The sequence below is a fragment of the Phaethon lepturus genome, unplaced genomic scaffold (assembly GCF_000687285.1).
Source record: "Phaethon lepturus isolate BGI_N335 unplaced genomic scaffold, ASM68728v1 scaffold10250, whole genome shotgun sequence".
Classification (NCBI taxonomy): domain Eukaryota; kingdom Metazoa; phylum Chordata; class Aves; order Phaethontiformes; family Phaethontidae; genus Phaethon; species Phaethon lepturus.
In genome coordinates this window covers 17,419-34,400 of record NW_010512589.1, presented here as the reverse complement: position 1 = coordinate 34,400, position 16,982 = coordinate 17,419, and the positions used below count along the sequence as shown (strand labels likewise).

Here is a 16,982-nt window from a genome sequence, read left to right as displayed (position 1 = left end):
AGCGTCGTTCTGTAGGCAGGGATTTTATTTAATAAATTTGAGCTCGCTCTTTGTTTCAGTGCTATATTTACCAAGACAAATTTAATTTATTGGTTTACATTTCCTCTTCCCCAAGCTTGTCCACCGGGCATGTATGGTAAGAACTGTAACCGAGTATGTCAGTGCTCTGCTGAGAATGAGGACTGTCACCCGGTGACTGGCGACTGTGCGTGCCGCCCGGGGTACCACGGGGCCCGCTGCCACCTCCGTGAGTATCTTTGGGGCTGCCTGCTTTCTGGGTGAGGACCGAGTTACGCAGAAGCATGGGCTGGTGCTTTGAGTCCATCTGTGTCAGTACCTTCAGCGTTGGCTGAGATAAAGTAGGCATAGGTTGGGTTAATTTGCAATAATAAAAATACCTGTATTATTGCCAGGAATTAATTAAAAAAATTTTGAAAAATATTAATTACAAAAAGACTCGTTTACTAGCTAAGTTCTTTCCAATTTCATGCCATGCTGTAAGAATATCAGTATCATTCTCTGCATTTACACCTCTCATCCTCAGCTACACCTGGGTATTGTGTAGCTCTTTCATTTCCAAATACCTAGGCCAAAATACTTCCTGAAATCCATGTGTGCTCAAGTAAAGACAAATGGTTATTAGAAAACAACAAGCTGCAATCGGCAATAAATCTAAGTGATTCATAAAGTCAGTTAAGTTGTAGGGCCTTCTGAGGAACAATCAAATTAAACAAATTGTTACTCTGGATTGAAAAACGGCGACTAGCGTGGAGGACAAAATGCCAATTGGCTGAACGCTCCATCATAAAAAATATTCCCAGATCCACATGCCTCACACCAGTATTTTAGGACATCTGTTTAAGTTGTTCCTGGTGGAATGTGGCAACTGATAAGAAACATATACCAAAGTATCCAAAAAAGGAGACAGTTAATTACCTTTTTATTTACAACTTTAATTTTGTTTTTACTCCACGGCTCGTAACAGTCTCATTTTTAAAAAAAAAAAAAAAGCTTTCTCTTTGGTGAACACTGATTTTCCTTTCCTAGAAATCCAGCTTGGCTCTGTTTGTTTTCCTTGCTTTTTTGGGTGACAGTTTAGATACAAAGGTCAGCTGCAACATATGTGGCTCCAGCAAGGGTTAAACCTGTGCTTTATTCTTTCAGTAGGAATAGGAAAGAGGCTCATTTTAGAGATGGGCATTCGTATTAGCATCATGTCATCACAAGTTATTCTTCAAAATATAAATGTAAATGTAAGGATTGATTCTGTCCTCCGTAGTACATCAGTTCTCACTGCGAGTTCAAAATCCGTCCTTCAAAGTCTAGGCTAGAGCCATCTGGATCCATTATATATTAGATTATAATAAATATTACAGTAGAAGAGTAGTGGAGATCAAGTATTTAACAGTATCTTTTTAAAGGACTTAATCATGGTTAGCCTATTACTCTTACGTAGTAATCTATTACTTTTATGTAGTAATCTTTCAGTAGTCGTTACCTCTACGTTACCGTACAGTACTAAGTCTCTATAGATTATAGTAAATGTCCTCGACCTTGCAGAGACGCTTAAGATTTTACTTCAGAATTTTAAAATGTAGAACATTAATAATTACACAGAAGTTCTGATATAAAAGAAATTACTTACAAATTGAAATTATGTTTCCTTGCATTCAGAGGGGATTTTGCCATGGGCTCCAGTGTAGCTAGGATTAAACCTATGATGTGAGACGTGATCATTCATGGTGCTGTGCTCTTTTAGATTCCAAAAACACGCGATATCTTGCCCAGCAAATTCTTACTTAATAAATATAGTTTTGTTAGACATTTACTGGAGACATAATGGAATGGTACAGCTTCACAGAGAGAGAAAATTTGTCTTGCATCTATGTAGGTTTGGGGTTTTTTTCCTATTGTTTCCTATGCCACTCTGATCAATGCATAGGCAGACACAAAAATGGAAGGAAAACAGTTTAAGTGGGAGTTATTTTTAGGTTCAGGTCAGTGGAGTGAGAGATCGTGGGCCTGATTCTGAAGTGACTGTCTGATAACCAAGGATAGCTAGCCTGACTTTGCTGGGAATACTCCATATTCCCATCATCCTCACTACAGAGAGAACTGGGACTGTTCCAGGATGAAGAAGCTTTCGATATAATATTAAAAACAGCACAGGGAGCCGCTCCCAAAGACATGAAATGGGCTTCAGTCCAGTCAACATGTGGTTGGATGCTGCTGGAAATGGTTTCTGGCAACTATTGCTATATTTATAGTACTGTGAAAAAAGGTTCAAGAAAGTATCTATAAAAGGTGTAGTTGGCTGGGAAGTCAAATTTCCAGGAGCCAAGAGCAACGAGGCTTTCATGTTCTCAAATTTTGGAGTGAAGAGCTGAAACAGTCTCTTGGCAGGATCCAGAGGAAGCAGACAAAACTAGCAATAAGGTTCCCATCAGTTGTCCATAACTCGGTGGATGGGCAGATCTACTTGAGTGAAGTTATGAAAAAAAATCAGTAAGTGGTGGTGTATTGGATAAAAAAAACCCGTGCTACATCTCTGTGACATTTACTGGTCTGGGTGAACCCTGAGCCAGAAAGACCTCACCAGCTTCACCTTCAAGCTGTAGGTAACAGGATGCTTCAGAAGTAATTTTTTGACAATGTAGTTAATAGCACTGGTAAGAAAAGCCCTGGTGTATGCAGTTGGTATGAAAAGATTTAGGAGCTCTTGATCATGGCAAACCCACCCAAAACAGAAGGAAAAAAAAAAAATCAGGAAATGAGTTAGAAATCTGGCTGCTGCTCCTGCGTTCTCAGAAAAACACAAGTCGGATGCAAAAGAAACTATTAAATTAGAAAATGTCTTTATGAGATAACTGGTGTTTAGAGGCTAACCCTCTGTATAAAGGCAGGGCCTACTTAAGTGGCAGGACACTCTAAATTGCCCTAGCGGTAGCACAGAGGTTCTCCTGCAAAGCAGTAACGGATGAGATGGCCTTGTTAATAATCACGCGAACGTCGCAGCTGATGTGTTTGCCCTGCTTGTGCTGCTCCCTATTGAACCAAAATAAATAAATCTCTGCAAGGGTAAATAAACTGGTAAGGGGGGAATTACTGCATCCCTTTCGGTAATGGAGCAGCTCTTGCTAGTCTTGAGCTGAAGAACAACTCTGAAAGTTTTGCCAGGGAGAAGCAGCGCGTTTGGGAGTGTGGGAAACTGAAGTAAAAAAGAGAAAAGCCAAATGATGACCAAAAGGAGGAGGAGGAAAAGAGAAACTCATTTAGAGTCCAGTTAAATGGTGTGTCCTTAATTTCATGTCTTGGTGGAAGTGAAATACATGTTGCGTGGCTCACTCCTTGATGCCAGGGTTTGCACATGAAACAGATTTTCTATACTGACAGATGGAAGCTCTGACAATAAAGTACTCACTGAGAAGAAGCCACGGTTGAGAAGGTCTGGAGAGAGTATCTGCATGCTGTAAAAGTGTGTATCTGTTTAGTCCTGATGATCTGCTATCCTGATTTGAGCAGAAGCCAATTTTCAGTTTTATTTTAAAAGGCATCCCTTTAAAGCTTCACCATAAGCTCTCCCTCTCTATTGAATAGTTCAAAAAATCCAGAGATTTCTCCAGCCACTCACACTATGCATTCATGCCTTGAGAAAAGAGAGAAAATGTATAAAGTTATTTACGCACAGACTGTGAGAGATCTGTTGCTTGGAGACGTGTGCAAATATATACTCAACCAGATTTCCCAAGTAGCCGTTGGCTTTCATTTTGCCAGGGGAAGGGAAGGAAGGAAGGAGTGAAGAAATTACTTCTGGAGGTAGTAACACTGGTGTAACTGTTCAATGATGATCATGTTTCTCTAAAAGCACTGGCTTTTCTCTCTTCCAGTACACTGGAAAATTAGGATAATAACCTGCATCTCCAGAGTTCAGTGGTGGGATGCTGGAGGCAACCCTGACTGATGGAGGCATGTGCCTAGCAGCTCTGCCCCGCTCTTTTCCTCAGTTCCAGCCTCCATCACTCAAAAGAGTATCTTGAAGACATGAGCTAAGCATGGCAGATGCATTCATGTCTTCCTGATCTTGTGTTCAGCACTCCTTCATAATTAGCTGTCCAAAAAGAAACCAGAAATACTGGCTACCACCTGGAAAACCTCTTCATGGACATCTCGTTGCCATGTAACTCTGGCTCAGCAATCCATCCAGGTCTAATGTTTTTTCTGGTTATTACAAAATACAGCTGCTTTGGTTTTTTTCTTCAGTGGATTTTCTGACTTCGCATTTAAAGCATCTCTCTCCTGTATCTATCTTCTGAAGGTATCTTCTGAAATTTCATGTTATTGTCATGTGCACGTTTTCATAGTCTTCCATCCACAGCCCACTAGCTGTGCCAGAGCAATGCTGACTCCAGTTTGGAGGGAAGGAGTAGATTGTGGAGGAAACAAACTTTCTCCAACTTAAAATGTTTTTAAAAGATGAGACCTGTCCCAGTATCCGTAACTGGTCAGCTAAAAGGGGCAGAGATGGCTCCTGGCTTCTCACCGTCTGAGGCAAACCAGGCTGTTGCCTGAAAGAGGGACCAGGGCCCCATCTCTCCATCTCTGCTATAGGAGGGAAAAAGGGGAACAGGTTGATTTGCAATAGAAATCCAGGAGGGAAACCTCTGAAGAACTGGGCTTGCTTTTCTTGCTATCATCACGTGTGAGGAATGGGAGGTGAAGGTAGAGCTGGCAGCAGCAGTTGGTCCAGCTCTCCAGAGGTTTGACACTGCAAGTCAGCACTGCCTCGCTGCCCCAAGGAGTGCACTGCCCAAGGCAACCATCTGCTTGCCAGTGCCTACTCCTGGCCCTCTACAAGCGAACAGAGTTAGAAAATGAAAATCTAATTTTGGTTGAAAGCAACAAAGTGTGTATGATGTGAAATGCAATGGGCCCCGTGGCAACATAGCCTAATTGCTGTTTTGTTCTTTTAAAACAGGGTGTCCAAAAGGTACTTATGGTTCAAACTGCCAAAATCCCTGTAAATGCATGAATGGAGGCCATTGCGACCCCGCATCGGGAACTTGTGATTGCGCGCCTGGTTTCATTGGAGCCGACTGCGGTAAAAGTAAGCCAACGTTCATGTTCTGCTTCTTTCAAAAAACAGCAGAGAGAATAATCTGCATAAGAGTTTGTCAGTAGAAAAACAGACAGATCCCAGCTACCTCCTCCTTGAATTGTAAATCAAGATTCCAGCTTTGTAAAAAATCTCTTGCAAAATATTTTCCCTCTCTTCTGCATGCATAGAAGCAAGGACACTCATCCCAGGATTACAGCCTGCTTGCCCAGATTTATTTCTAGAGCCAGCTCAGCATGAATTGCTTGAGTTCCTTCTTCCTGTCCAAAATTTCTAGGTTGAGAAATTATCTCAATATTTTGCTTCACACTGTGGTGCCATTTGTTTCAATAAATGGGAAAAGGATCAAGTTTTGTCATGGCAAAACTGGTGAAGACTCCATGGCAACCCTACTCTTACTTCTCTATTTTTGACCTAAATTGTGTGGCTGAATTTCTGTGCTATTTCGAAAACGATGATCTCTATGAAGTTGTCTCCAGCTTATTCACCGAAAGGCAATGTTTTAATGTTTAGTAGTCTATGACTTTGCTCTTCAGCCTAGGACAGCATCAATATTAAGGAAGGAAAGATGTTTTTAGCTGGAAGGATGAGCAGCTGACGTTTCAGTTGTACACTCACCGTTTTGGTAGGAAACCTACTAAATGTTCCATGTAAAATCATGGATTATATTTATAACCTCAAGTAAAGTTTCAGAGGAGGAAGCAGTCAGGACTTTGGATGGGTTTTGGTTTTATAGTTGTTGCTTTGAAGCATGTTAACCGGAATAAAAACAAAGCCAACTCTACCTATAAGATCCTGACTATGTTAAAAATGAAAACTGGCATTGGATACCCAGGGTGTTTAACAAAAGGTTGTGTTTCCTTCAGCTTGCCCTGAAAACCGGTATGGGAAGGACTGCACCCTGTTCTGTGCATGTGGTAAAGGTCAGTGTGACCCACAGACTGGCAAGTGTACCTGTCCTCCTGGCCAAATGGGACCCAGCTGTCAGCAAGGTAACAAGGCGGGACCCAAGGTCATCTTGTCAGTTGGTGACATACTTAAAACAACCAGCAAATAAAACTCAGGGCCAAACATTGTTGATAGCTGTGTGTCCCAATGCCTTTGCCTGATAACATTGCATTTTGCTGTACTCTGCCTCTGTACCTCTCTGCTCCATCACCCTGCTTTTATCCTACCCCTGTCTCTTGCCCACATCTCACTGCTTTGCTCCACCACGCTTGCTACCATTGCAGGTTTTTCCACAAAGGTGAAGTGACTGTTTTCAGAGACTGTGGTTTAACAAGACCAAGTGCTGGGTCCTGCACTTGGGTCACAACAACCCCATGCAACGCTCCAGGCTTGGGGAGGAGTGGCTGGAGAGCTGCCCAGTGGAAAAGGACCTGGGGGTGCTGCTTGACAGCCGGCTGAACATGAGCCAGCAGTGTGCCCAGGTGGCCAAGAAGGCCAACAGCGTCCTGGCCTGTATCAGAAGTAGTGTGGCCAGCAGGAGTATGGCAGGGATCGTGCCCCTGGACTGGGCACTGGTGAGGCCGCACCTCGAATCCTGTGTTCAGTTTTGGGCCCCTCACTACAAGAAGGACATTGAGGTGCTGGAGCGTGTCCAGAGAAGGGCAACGGAGCTGGGGAGGGGACTGGAGCACAAGTCTGATGAGGGGCGGCTGAGGGAACTGGGGCTGTTCAGTCTGGAGAAGAGGAGGCTGAGGGGAGACCTCATCGCTCTCTACAACTACCTGAAAGGGGATTGTGGTGAGATGGGTGTTGGTCTCTTCTCCAAGTAACCAGTGATAGACCGAGAGGAAATGGCCTCAAGTTGCACCAGGGGAGGTTTAGATTGGATATTAGGAAAAATGTCTTTGCTGAGAGAGTGGTCAAGCATTGGAACAGGCTGCCCAGGGAGGTAGTAGAGTCACCATCACTGAAACTGTTCAAAAAACGTGTAGACGTGGCACTTCGGGACATGGTTTAGGGGCATGGTGGTATTGGGTTGGTGGTTGGACTTGATGATCTTAGAGGTCCTTTCCAACCTTAGTGATTCTATGATTCTATGTACCACGCAACATGAGCAGTGTGAGCTTGCTGTGGATGGGACTAAATTTAGAAGCAAATTACTTTAACTGAAAAAGTGAAGGGAGAGGATTTGCTAAAGGGAAGGATTTGAGAGATGGGACAAAGGAAGTGGAGCAAGAAGAGCAAATGTGGACTGAAGCCAAGTGACAGGGTGTTTGGATGAAACTGCTAGTAAGAATCATAGAATCATAGACTAGTTTGGGTAGGTCATCTAGTCCAACCCCCCTGCAGTGAGGAGGGACATTTTCAACTAGATCAGGTTGCTCAGAGCCCAGTCCAACCTGACCTGGGATATTTCCAGGGATGGGGCATCTACGACCTCTCTGGGCAATCTGGGCCAGGGTTTCATAAGCATGGAGTAGAGTCTCCCACAGCCCTCGGGGAGACATCAGACACTTGGGATACTCTATGGGGAGCATGTGTTTGTATTTATTCCCTGTCACCTTCATCTTTTTTTTGGATGCTAATTTTTTTTTTATTCAAACTTTGTTAATTCTCTGTAGTGTGTCCCCAGGGACAATATGGCCCCAACTGCCACCTGACATGTACCTGTCAGAACGGTGGCATCTGTGACCATGTGGATGGCAACTGCACTTGCGGGCTTGGCTGGACAGGAAGATCGTGTGAGAAAGGTAATTTTCTGCTTTGATGGTAGTGAATGTGTACCAAGCAGGGGTTTGCAGTGTCTACAGACCCACAAAAGGGGATAGTTTTTGCTTCAGTAGAATGCCTCCCAGCTGCATTCATCTCTGTAGCTTCTCACCCAGAACTACCCCTCGTTGGAGCTTTAGAGTTTTTTTCAGAAACAATTTCCTGAGTTCTGCTCTGTAGCGCTCATAAATTTATTTGCATGGACTCTTATTTCATCTCCTGTCCAACTTTTGTTGCTCTTTTGTTCATGGGAACATTGTCTTGAGTCTTCTTTCATGTGCTTACCCCGAGGTGAGCCGAAGCCCACATCTCCCTCCTGTCTTGATATGTTCTCTCTTGCTATTCTCTTCCCTTTGACATTGGACTGCAGTTGAACTTCCTGGTTAGTACAGCTCTGACAGCATCTGTCCAAAGCAATTGAGATTGTCTTGCCATCTTGCCCTTAATTCTCCATGGCAGCTTTCCCTTACGCAGACATAGCATACGTAAACAGAATAAGCTCAGTTTTCATTCCAGAAACCCTCCTGCCAGCCCAGAGTAGAGTCTTTCCATGACTTTCTTTTCTGTCCATCTCCGAAAAGGCATTCTTTTTGTGTTTTCAAGCATTTCAAGCATTCAAATTTCAAGCATTTCCGTGTTCCCATTTCTCTCTCCAGGTAAGAGATATCTGTATAGTTATGGACTTAAATGTTCAGGAAACCATGAATTTACTGGCATGAAATAAAAATAGTTAGTTCTGAGTTCATGTTCAAGAAAAATATCAGTGTTACATCATAACTGCCATGGTGCAATCTTCCCAACACAATCCCAGGCCCTCATTTACAGCCTTTCTGTCCCTGACATCTAAAGAATATCCACCTCAAACTCCATACGTATCTTTACCAAGAACTGGTCCTTTTAGGGGAGTGTCCCTATATAAAAATGTCATAGAGAGATGACACTTTTTCAGCAGAATTCTTTGATGTAATTGTTTCACTTTGCACCTGAGAAGACTCGGAGACCCACTTCATGCATGCGTGTGTGCCGAGAAGGAGCAGGGAGAAGAGGAAAGACGCTAACTACCTGGAGCCACTCATGTGACTACCACTGTGGACAAGCCCTAAAAAAGTGCATTTTACCAGTAACTGGCTAACTTCAGATTGCATAGACCCCCTGTGTTCACCTCTATTTGTCTGTTCCTTGAAACATCTGTAACGGCTAGATTTGGGTTGCAGAGCCTCGGTAGGGTCATGCAGGTGTCGCCATGTGGAGTGGTGGATCGTAGCTGTATCTTATAGATGTCCCTAGATAAAACATCTCTGGTGTCAAGCACAGGGGTAGACATGCCCACAGCACGTAAAGAACTGTGTGGTATGTCACTAGAAAGATCTTCACTGTTTATCTTCTGACAGAGATAGCCAAGTTATTGGAAATTTGAGTCCTGATTTCCACAGCAGTTTGGTTTTGAGTGTGTTTTGACTAGAAATCAAAGACAGCTAATCAGGCATCCTTCTTCCAGTGATTAGATATGATATTCTTGAAAGATCTTGTATGACATTTACGGAGTTACAAATCTGATTATTTGGACGGCCACACTTACTTAATTTGGTCTGCCCAGCTTCAAATTATCACAGCAGTGGGAAGTTAATGCAGAAGTGATGCCTAGGTTAATTATATTGGCAGTCGCTTTTGCATGACTTGGTTTTCAGTAATTTAAGACATGTTTAGTTCTGTAAAAGCAGATATCTCATTATACATGGAAAGTCTGTTGCTATGTGTGAAAGAGAGATCCTCCTGGTTTTAGTAGGAATTGGAATAGCGTGAACTCCAATGATAATACAGAGGAGGAAAAGCTTTGTGTTTTCTTTCACACTTTCTAAGTGTCTAAAAGAAAATATTGCTGTCAATATAGGATGAAAAAAAAAGGATACAGTTTATACCGTTTATTATGTGCCTTTAAAATACATGGTACAAGTTCAACATTGATTATATTAGAAGAGACAAATTAAAAAAGGTAGACTATAAAAAGTACAAGGAAATTGCTGTTTGAGCATCTATATAATATAAAAGATTTCTCATCAAAGTATGCAAGTACGTCATAGTTGTGCAGAAATGCTGTGTCTTAACAAGCATTCTCCTCGACTCTGCGAGTTATTGTATGGGCACCGTATTTCAGCTATACTAGCTATCACATAAGAGCTTTTCTGGGTGAGGTCAGTGATTCTTTTATGGTGTTGTCTGTCTGTTTTTTTTGTCCATACCCCGCCAGTAGAATGTCTCCCGGGGAAGTACGGGCCTGGCTGCGGCTTGGACTGCTCGTGCCAGCACAACGGCACCTGCGACAGGTTCACGGGCTGCTGCCGATGCCCCGAGGGTTACTACGGCCACTCCTGTGAGCACAGTAAGTGCCCCGGTGTCCAATAGTGATGGGACGTGGGGCTTCACAATGGTCATCTAAACATCTCACCTGTTCATGTAAAATTTTTGGCATGTCCCAGATCACCTGGCTGCTTCCAGATCTGAGTAACGTGCTTACCTCTGATGCTGGGCTGGTACAAGTTAAGCTAAAAGCATGTGGCATTATTAGAGTTAATGGTAAATACAATTTTTGTTGGCTCCCAAGGAACATAGCTGAGAATACGTAGGACATTAAAGGGATGTATGTTTTTCTTCATAGACTTTCCTCATTTGATACTTTCATTTTTCAGGGTGTCCCCTTGGATTTTATGGGCTAAGCTGTCTTCATGCATGTGCCTGTAAAAATGGAGCGAGCTGCGATGCAGTGACAGGACAGTGCATTTGTCCTTTGGGTTATCAAGGTGTCTACTGTGAGAAAGGTACTTGTACCCCTCTGATGTAAAAGGAAAAAACCAACCAAACAGAAAACCAAAATAAAACTGAAAAAAAACATGTCATTACTCAAATGTTTGTTGAGACCAACTTCTTCCATATTTTGAGCTTTATGAATATCCTGAAACACTGGATTTGGGATTGTTTACCTGTTATATAGCTGGGTGTTCTCATTTCCTTATAAATTAACTAATCTGGTTCCAATTAATACGGTGAAACTCCTGGTCTCTGTGGTGTCTTGCAGCAATGAGTTCCACATGTTGTTTATTAAATATAAGTTCTTTTTACTGATTTTAAATTTGCTTCTAAAACTCCAAATGATCTTATTAAATAGGTGTATGTCAGACCTGTTGAGTGTTATGGAATGGTCTTCTAGAGAGTTCTAATTAAAAATGAAAATAAGTGCCAGTTACATTTCTGGGACAGATTTACAGATGGTTAGATTGGACAAACCCAACATAAGGAGAGTTCATATAAATATTATGCCTATTCCACTATGTTCGATTCTTCATTAAACTTGGCTTCACTGGAGAGTTTATGAGCTTTCCTCTGAGACATCCTGGAAAAACTCTGGCCTAAAGTACGTCTTGCCATTCAAATGTCTAAAAAAGCGCTCTTGCTGTCAGGCTGCGACAGGGGCTGGTTTGGGGAGAGGTGCCGGCGCCGCTGTGACTGCAGAGATGCTCCTTGTGATCCAGAGACTGGGAAATGCCTTTGCCCACCTGGGAAGACTGGAGACAAATGTGACATTGGTAAGGGTAGTATTTTCTAAGGGCTGGACTACGTATAGTTAAACTAATATGACCTGTTGGTCTAAGTGTAACTCTAAAAGGACATTTGCTGGTATTCAAGAGCACATTGTTTGTAGCAAATTATGGGTTATCAACAGCTTTACTAACAGGCTGTACCTCCTTTTTTAATCAATATTTAAATTGATACACTGATAGGAAAGCTGTTTGTGGGTCAGCTGTAAAATGTCATTGGCCTTGAGTTATGGAGAACGCGCGCTGGTGAAGAATGTACCAAGAGTCCCACAGCTTTGCAGATGTAGTGGGGAAGACTCCAGAGGACGCAGATGGGCATGAAGAGATCTGATTGCCCGTGTGTTTTGTCACACGGACATTCGCGACCCTTTTCAGACCACTGCGAAAGTACGTCCAGTTCTGGGTTTGCTTCTCCGGGAAGCAGAGTGGAATCCCTGCGGATGAGGGTAGCGGAGCTGCAGGAGCTATGCCTGCCTCTGGGGTTCAGCAGTAGTCCAGGAACATTTAATCCAAATAAAATTCCCTTAGCAGCAGCACAGGCACTCGGACTGTGTGCTCGGGAACTGGTTGCCCCACGAGAGCAGATTTTGTAACGAGGGTTATAGGTGAGAAAATTCTCCTGTACGGAAAACCGATCCCACCGCTGTGCCCTGGTGAGCTGGTTGCAGGGGCAGCCAGGTTCTTGAGCCAGACTCTGGTCGCAGTTGTGCACTGTAAATTTAGGGTAATCACTGAAGTAAAAGGAATGGCATGGGTTTAAACCACTGTAAGAAGAGATTTGTGATCCCAACGTTGTGGCAAGCAAGATAAAAGGAGTGAACATCCATGTGCTGATATTGGAGGTTCACGCCAGGATCCACAATCCTCCCGAGCCCCAGAATCACAGTGGGGGAATATTATTTCTCTTTTTGTTCTAGGATAGGGCAGGAAATGGCTTTAAACGGCCTGTTATTAATGCAATAATTAAGCTGAGAGCTTAAGTGCTAGTGCAACCTGCAAAACGAAAATGGAAAATGATTTGCTGTGCTCAGACGTGGAAGCCCCCCACTCTGCAGGCGCTGGGCTTCCCAGGGTCTTCCCCGCGAAATTTTAGGCAGAAGTGGAACGCAAGGGGGAAGCTCAGGACCAAAAATGTGAACCGAGGTTTTGCTTCTTGCAAACTCTAGGAGTCATTTTTATTTTTCTTAAATCAGCGAGGGTAGCCCCCATCCATGAAAAGCTGTTATGGGGTAGGTTTTATTTGCATTTTTATTTTCAATTAGGCTCAGTTCATCTGTGATATAACTGTGAGCAGCTGTGACTGTGCAGCGGCCATAAAGATAAAAGGCCTGATTTTAATTTGAACTCTGGTAAAGCACCCATTAAACAGGCAAAATGTTAATTAAAAAAAAAAAAAAAAGAGAGAATATAACAGACTTTTATGGGCGCTCTTTTTCTGTGGTAAATTAACATTGCAGACTTTCCAACAGATGTCTTTAAATACACATTGTTATTAACATGAAAATGTGGTATTACATAAATTAAAATCAGGTCCAGAGGTGTTTGAGGAGACCTTTTCTCATAACATTTCCTAATTGAAAAGGTCAAGCTCTGAGCGCATGGGGAGAGTTCTCCCACGTGTTGGGGCTGCAGCTGATGCAGGGCTCCGCAGCACTTTTATTTACCTAATGGTGCCTGTGTGAGAAAGCGAGCGCCTTGATTATTTACAGTATTTTCTAGCGAGGTGAGGGAGAGAGGGCTATTGTTCACAGCGTATTTAGCACCCTGCCTTGTGACCCGCCGCTAACTGCTCCTTCATGCCTGTTCTCTGACTGCATAAAAAAATTGCAATGAGGATTTGTCAGCCTAGGTAGGAAACGTATTCGTATTTGGGATTGAGACATTTTGTGAGTTTAATTTGCCAAGAGGCAGCAGAATTGTGCAATCGGAGTAAGACATAAGAGTATACATAAAATTGATTAATTTTCAATTTCACATTCTTTGAGCAAAGGCTCTTTGCTGGTGCAGCAGACGGCCAAGCTGTGCAGTGGAGAGCTGTAGGTGATAGTGCAGATCCAGGATGCTGACAGAAACTTTCCTGAGCAGATCCCAAGATCTTCTCTGTTGGGCTGTCAACCCCTTTTTTTACACCAGTAATGATTTCCATTCTGGGAACTTCTTTAGGCTACAGTTTGGGCAGGCCATGCAGTAAATGAAACTTGAGGACTGCAAGGCTTCCCAAAATGTCATGTTTTAATGTTAACAGATGTAGGTGTCTAAGTAGCTTCCTGATCCTGGAGAACAGGGAGACTACTAGGGAGCGTTCACCATCTTCCAAACACTTCTGTCCTTCCAGAATGCAGGTCAGACCAGTATGGCCCCGACTGCGCCCTGCAATGCCAGTGTGCCAGCAAATCCCAGTGCAATCCGTACAATGGGAACTGCGCATGCCCAGCCACGTGGATGGGGCCAACCTGCAAAGAAGGTAACACAAGCTGGAGATGTGCAGGCTGTCTTAGTGGACGAAATCATGCGTTGGCCATGGTGGTGGGCAGTGGACCCTCTGGACAGGGTAGCGACTCACCACGCAAACACGGTGCCCAGCGGCAGCCACCACAGTTTCTGTGTTGGGCTGTGTGAGGCAGAAGCTGTTCTGCATTTCCACCTCGGATGAAAAACTCAGAGCCTGTGATAGCAGCAGCTTTGCTTGGAAGGGCTGTGTTGGTGTGTGCTGCCCTCCTAAGGGTCCAGGAGCCTGATGGTGCAAATGCCAGCAGGCGCTGCAGAGTGCCAGCAGTCGTTCCAGGTGGTTGTGAGGTCTTGGCCAAGCTGAACTGACTCCCCCTCAGAGCAGGCTGTGAAGTGGAGATCTTGCCCAGGCTGCTCAAGGATTCCCATGGCTGCCTCCAACACAGCTGTGCTGGAGAGCTGTACACTCTCCTGTGCCTGCCAGTATGAAATCTTGCCCTGAAATAGTTGATATCCACAGCATCTGTAAGATGAATAAGGAGGTTTACTTGCTGTGCGTGCCATCACGTTTACTTACTTCTTGTAAAGATGTCAGGTTTTAAAGACCATGGTGAGATATCATAAACCAGATAAGCAGATAAAACACTGGAAAACAGATTCGGATTGATCTGTGAGGTGCTAAAGAGCACATTGCACTATCACAACAGGGGTTTGGGTTTTTTTTATTTAGATACTTTCTCTTCCTAACAAGATAAAGTACTGTGTGAAAGTTTCCTCCCACTTGTAGTCTAATCACAACTGACTTGATGGTGATACCATACAATTCTGCATTTAGTTTAGGAAACACTTTGGAAACCTTCCTTTTGAGAGATGTTTTGTTGTTTTGCCTGCCCTCTGTCCTCTGTGAGGAGGCCAGTGTAACTCAGTTCTCCACCTGCTTTTGAAGAGTACCGTTTACTGAATTATTTCAGTGTAAATTGTATCATCTATATAATATTTCAGTATTATGTTATACAGACCTGAAACCTTGTTTCTGCTTAATTCTCTAGGTGGCCCTCCAAAGCTTCCCTTTTTTGAAGAACAATCTCAAGAAAGAGGGAATATTTTTCCAAAAGCTCTACAACAGTAACATTTGGACTAATATATGAACTGTTTTATATGCACAGGCGGTATTTGAATTTGGATATGAAAACAGCTATTCAATTCAGCTTGAATTGTACTGAAGTATTCACACTTCTTATGGAAGACTACAGAGGCCATTTAGTAGCTGGATCCTTTTAAAAAGTTGAATCTGTTTCATGGATTTATTCCTAGCCTCTTACCCCTCCATTAAACTGCTCTGGACATTCTTTTTGATTATATAATATAATTCATTGTTTGAAAGCTTGGACGTTTTTAATAAGACCAGCTCCAAAGAGTATCGGGATAAGCAGTATGTACCATACCAACATGCAGTGAGCCACACTACATATAAGTGACTTTCTAAACCTACTTGACAACCAGCGTGAATTTTAATGAGCGTTTCATGGATTATGAAGCCGATATGGATCCAGTGCAAAATCACATTGCACAGAAACTAGTGGGATTTACCAAGTTAATTCCTCTTTGAATAACAATGTGTGTTCTAGAAAAGCATTTAATCTAATTTTAAACTTGCAACTGAAGAAGAACTCACCACAGTCCTTGATAAGTTGTTAATTAGAATATGTACCACATTTCTAGTGCGGATTGACTGGAAGGTCTCCATCTATATCTTGCTTATGTCTGAGTTGGTCTTCCAAAGAGTCTGATGTTGTCTGTCAGGCTCTTCTGGCTTTCTGCATTCTCCCATCTTGTCAGTTGGCTTTCTCAGAGCTTTGCCAAGTCAAACTTGTAAAGCAGTACCTCCTAATGCAGAAAGGAGTTTTGTTTGGATGGAAAAAACAGATAGTAAGCAAGGATAGATGTTTAAAGGGAGTCTCTGTGTTCTTTATATAAAGAATTATAATGTGCTTTTACTGCACAATAGTTTGATTGTCAGCTTTTAAAAGTCCTGACACCATTCAACAGCTGCTCTTGGCCGCTTAATAGAATGAGGACATTTTGGTGCTGGGAGTTTAATTCAAACTGTGATCTATTGGAAGCAATACAGGTTTGGTAGGTATTTTTCAAGCTTCACGGAAGTCTTATTGTTATTCATCACTTCATAGGTATTGAAAGTCATCCTAAACACAGTACAGATATTTGTGAATGTGTCAAAATTAATTAATCAACTGTTTTCAGCCAGAAAATCGCTGATGCTGATCCCTTGTCATTTCTTCTTGACAGCTCTGTGAGGGTGGCTGGAAAGTTTACTCAACGGAAATGTGACAAAATTGTTGTTGTCCCAAAACTAGTCAGAAGTGTGTGGCTCTCAGCAGGGCTTTACTGTCAGCTGTGACATTTTAAATGTTCTTTTGGAAATGTGCTGGCCTGGTTCTGATCACACAATTATGGGAATTTGGGGAAATTTCATTGAACTGGAACTGATAAGGTAAATCTTGTGTGTGACAATTAGATACAATATTAGCAACTGCTGGAGAAGAATGACCCAAGTCAAGCGATTGACATCTTTTTGATCTTCATTATGCATTTACTGCAGAGTTGAACTACAATAGTAACACAAGCATCGTATTATATTCAAGATTTTTCATAGAATCATAGAATAAGTTAAGTTGTAGGAGACCTCTGGAGGTCCAGGCTTCTCTTCAAAGCCTGGCCAACTTCAGAACTAAACGGGGTTGCTCGGCAATTCATCCAGTTGAGTTCTGAATACCTCCAAGAACGGAGATCCCACAACCTCTTGGAGCCCCTGTCCTAGTGAAAATTTCATGCTCGTGATGTTTTTTTCCCTAGTTTCTAATCAGAATTTCCAAAGTTTCAACTTTGGTCCGCCACTTCTCTTCCTTTCAATGTGCACCTTGGAGAAGTGTTTGGCTTCATCTCATCTACAGCCCCCATGGGGTAGTTGAAGACAGCAATAATACCTCCCTTTGGTCTTCTCATCTGAAGACCGAGCAAACCCTGCTCCCTCAGACTCTCCTGTACCACCAGTTACCTCGGTGACCCTCCACTGGCCCCATTCCAGTAAG

General features: G+C 42.9%; 1 protein-coding gene across 1 annotated transcript in view; it reads left to right on the top strand.

Moving 5' to 3' along the window:
* Window positions 1-15,001, top strand: part of LOC104621102 (multiple epidermal growth factor-like domains protein 6) — a gene marked incomplete at its 5' end in the record, with an annotated part of 62,090 nt that extends 47,089 nt beyond the window's left edge. Inside the window, 10 exon segments of the mRNA XM_010287503.1 lie at window positions 116-247; window positions 4,976-5,104; window positions 5,980-6,105; window positions 7,684-7,812; window positions 10,083-10,211; window positions 10,519-10,647; window positions 11,287-11,412; window positions 13,558-13,723; window positions 13,725-13,888; window positions 14,922-15,001. Of these exon segments, the coding sequence (XP_010285805.1) occupies window positions 116-247; window positions 4,976-5,104; window positions 5,980-6,105; window positions 7,684-7,812; window positions 10,083-10,211; window positions 10,519-10,647; window positions 11,287-11,412; window positions 13,558-13,723; window positions 13,725-13,888; window positions 14,922-15,001 (1,310 nt within the window).
* Window positions 15,002-16,982: the final 1,981 nt, after the last annotated feature.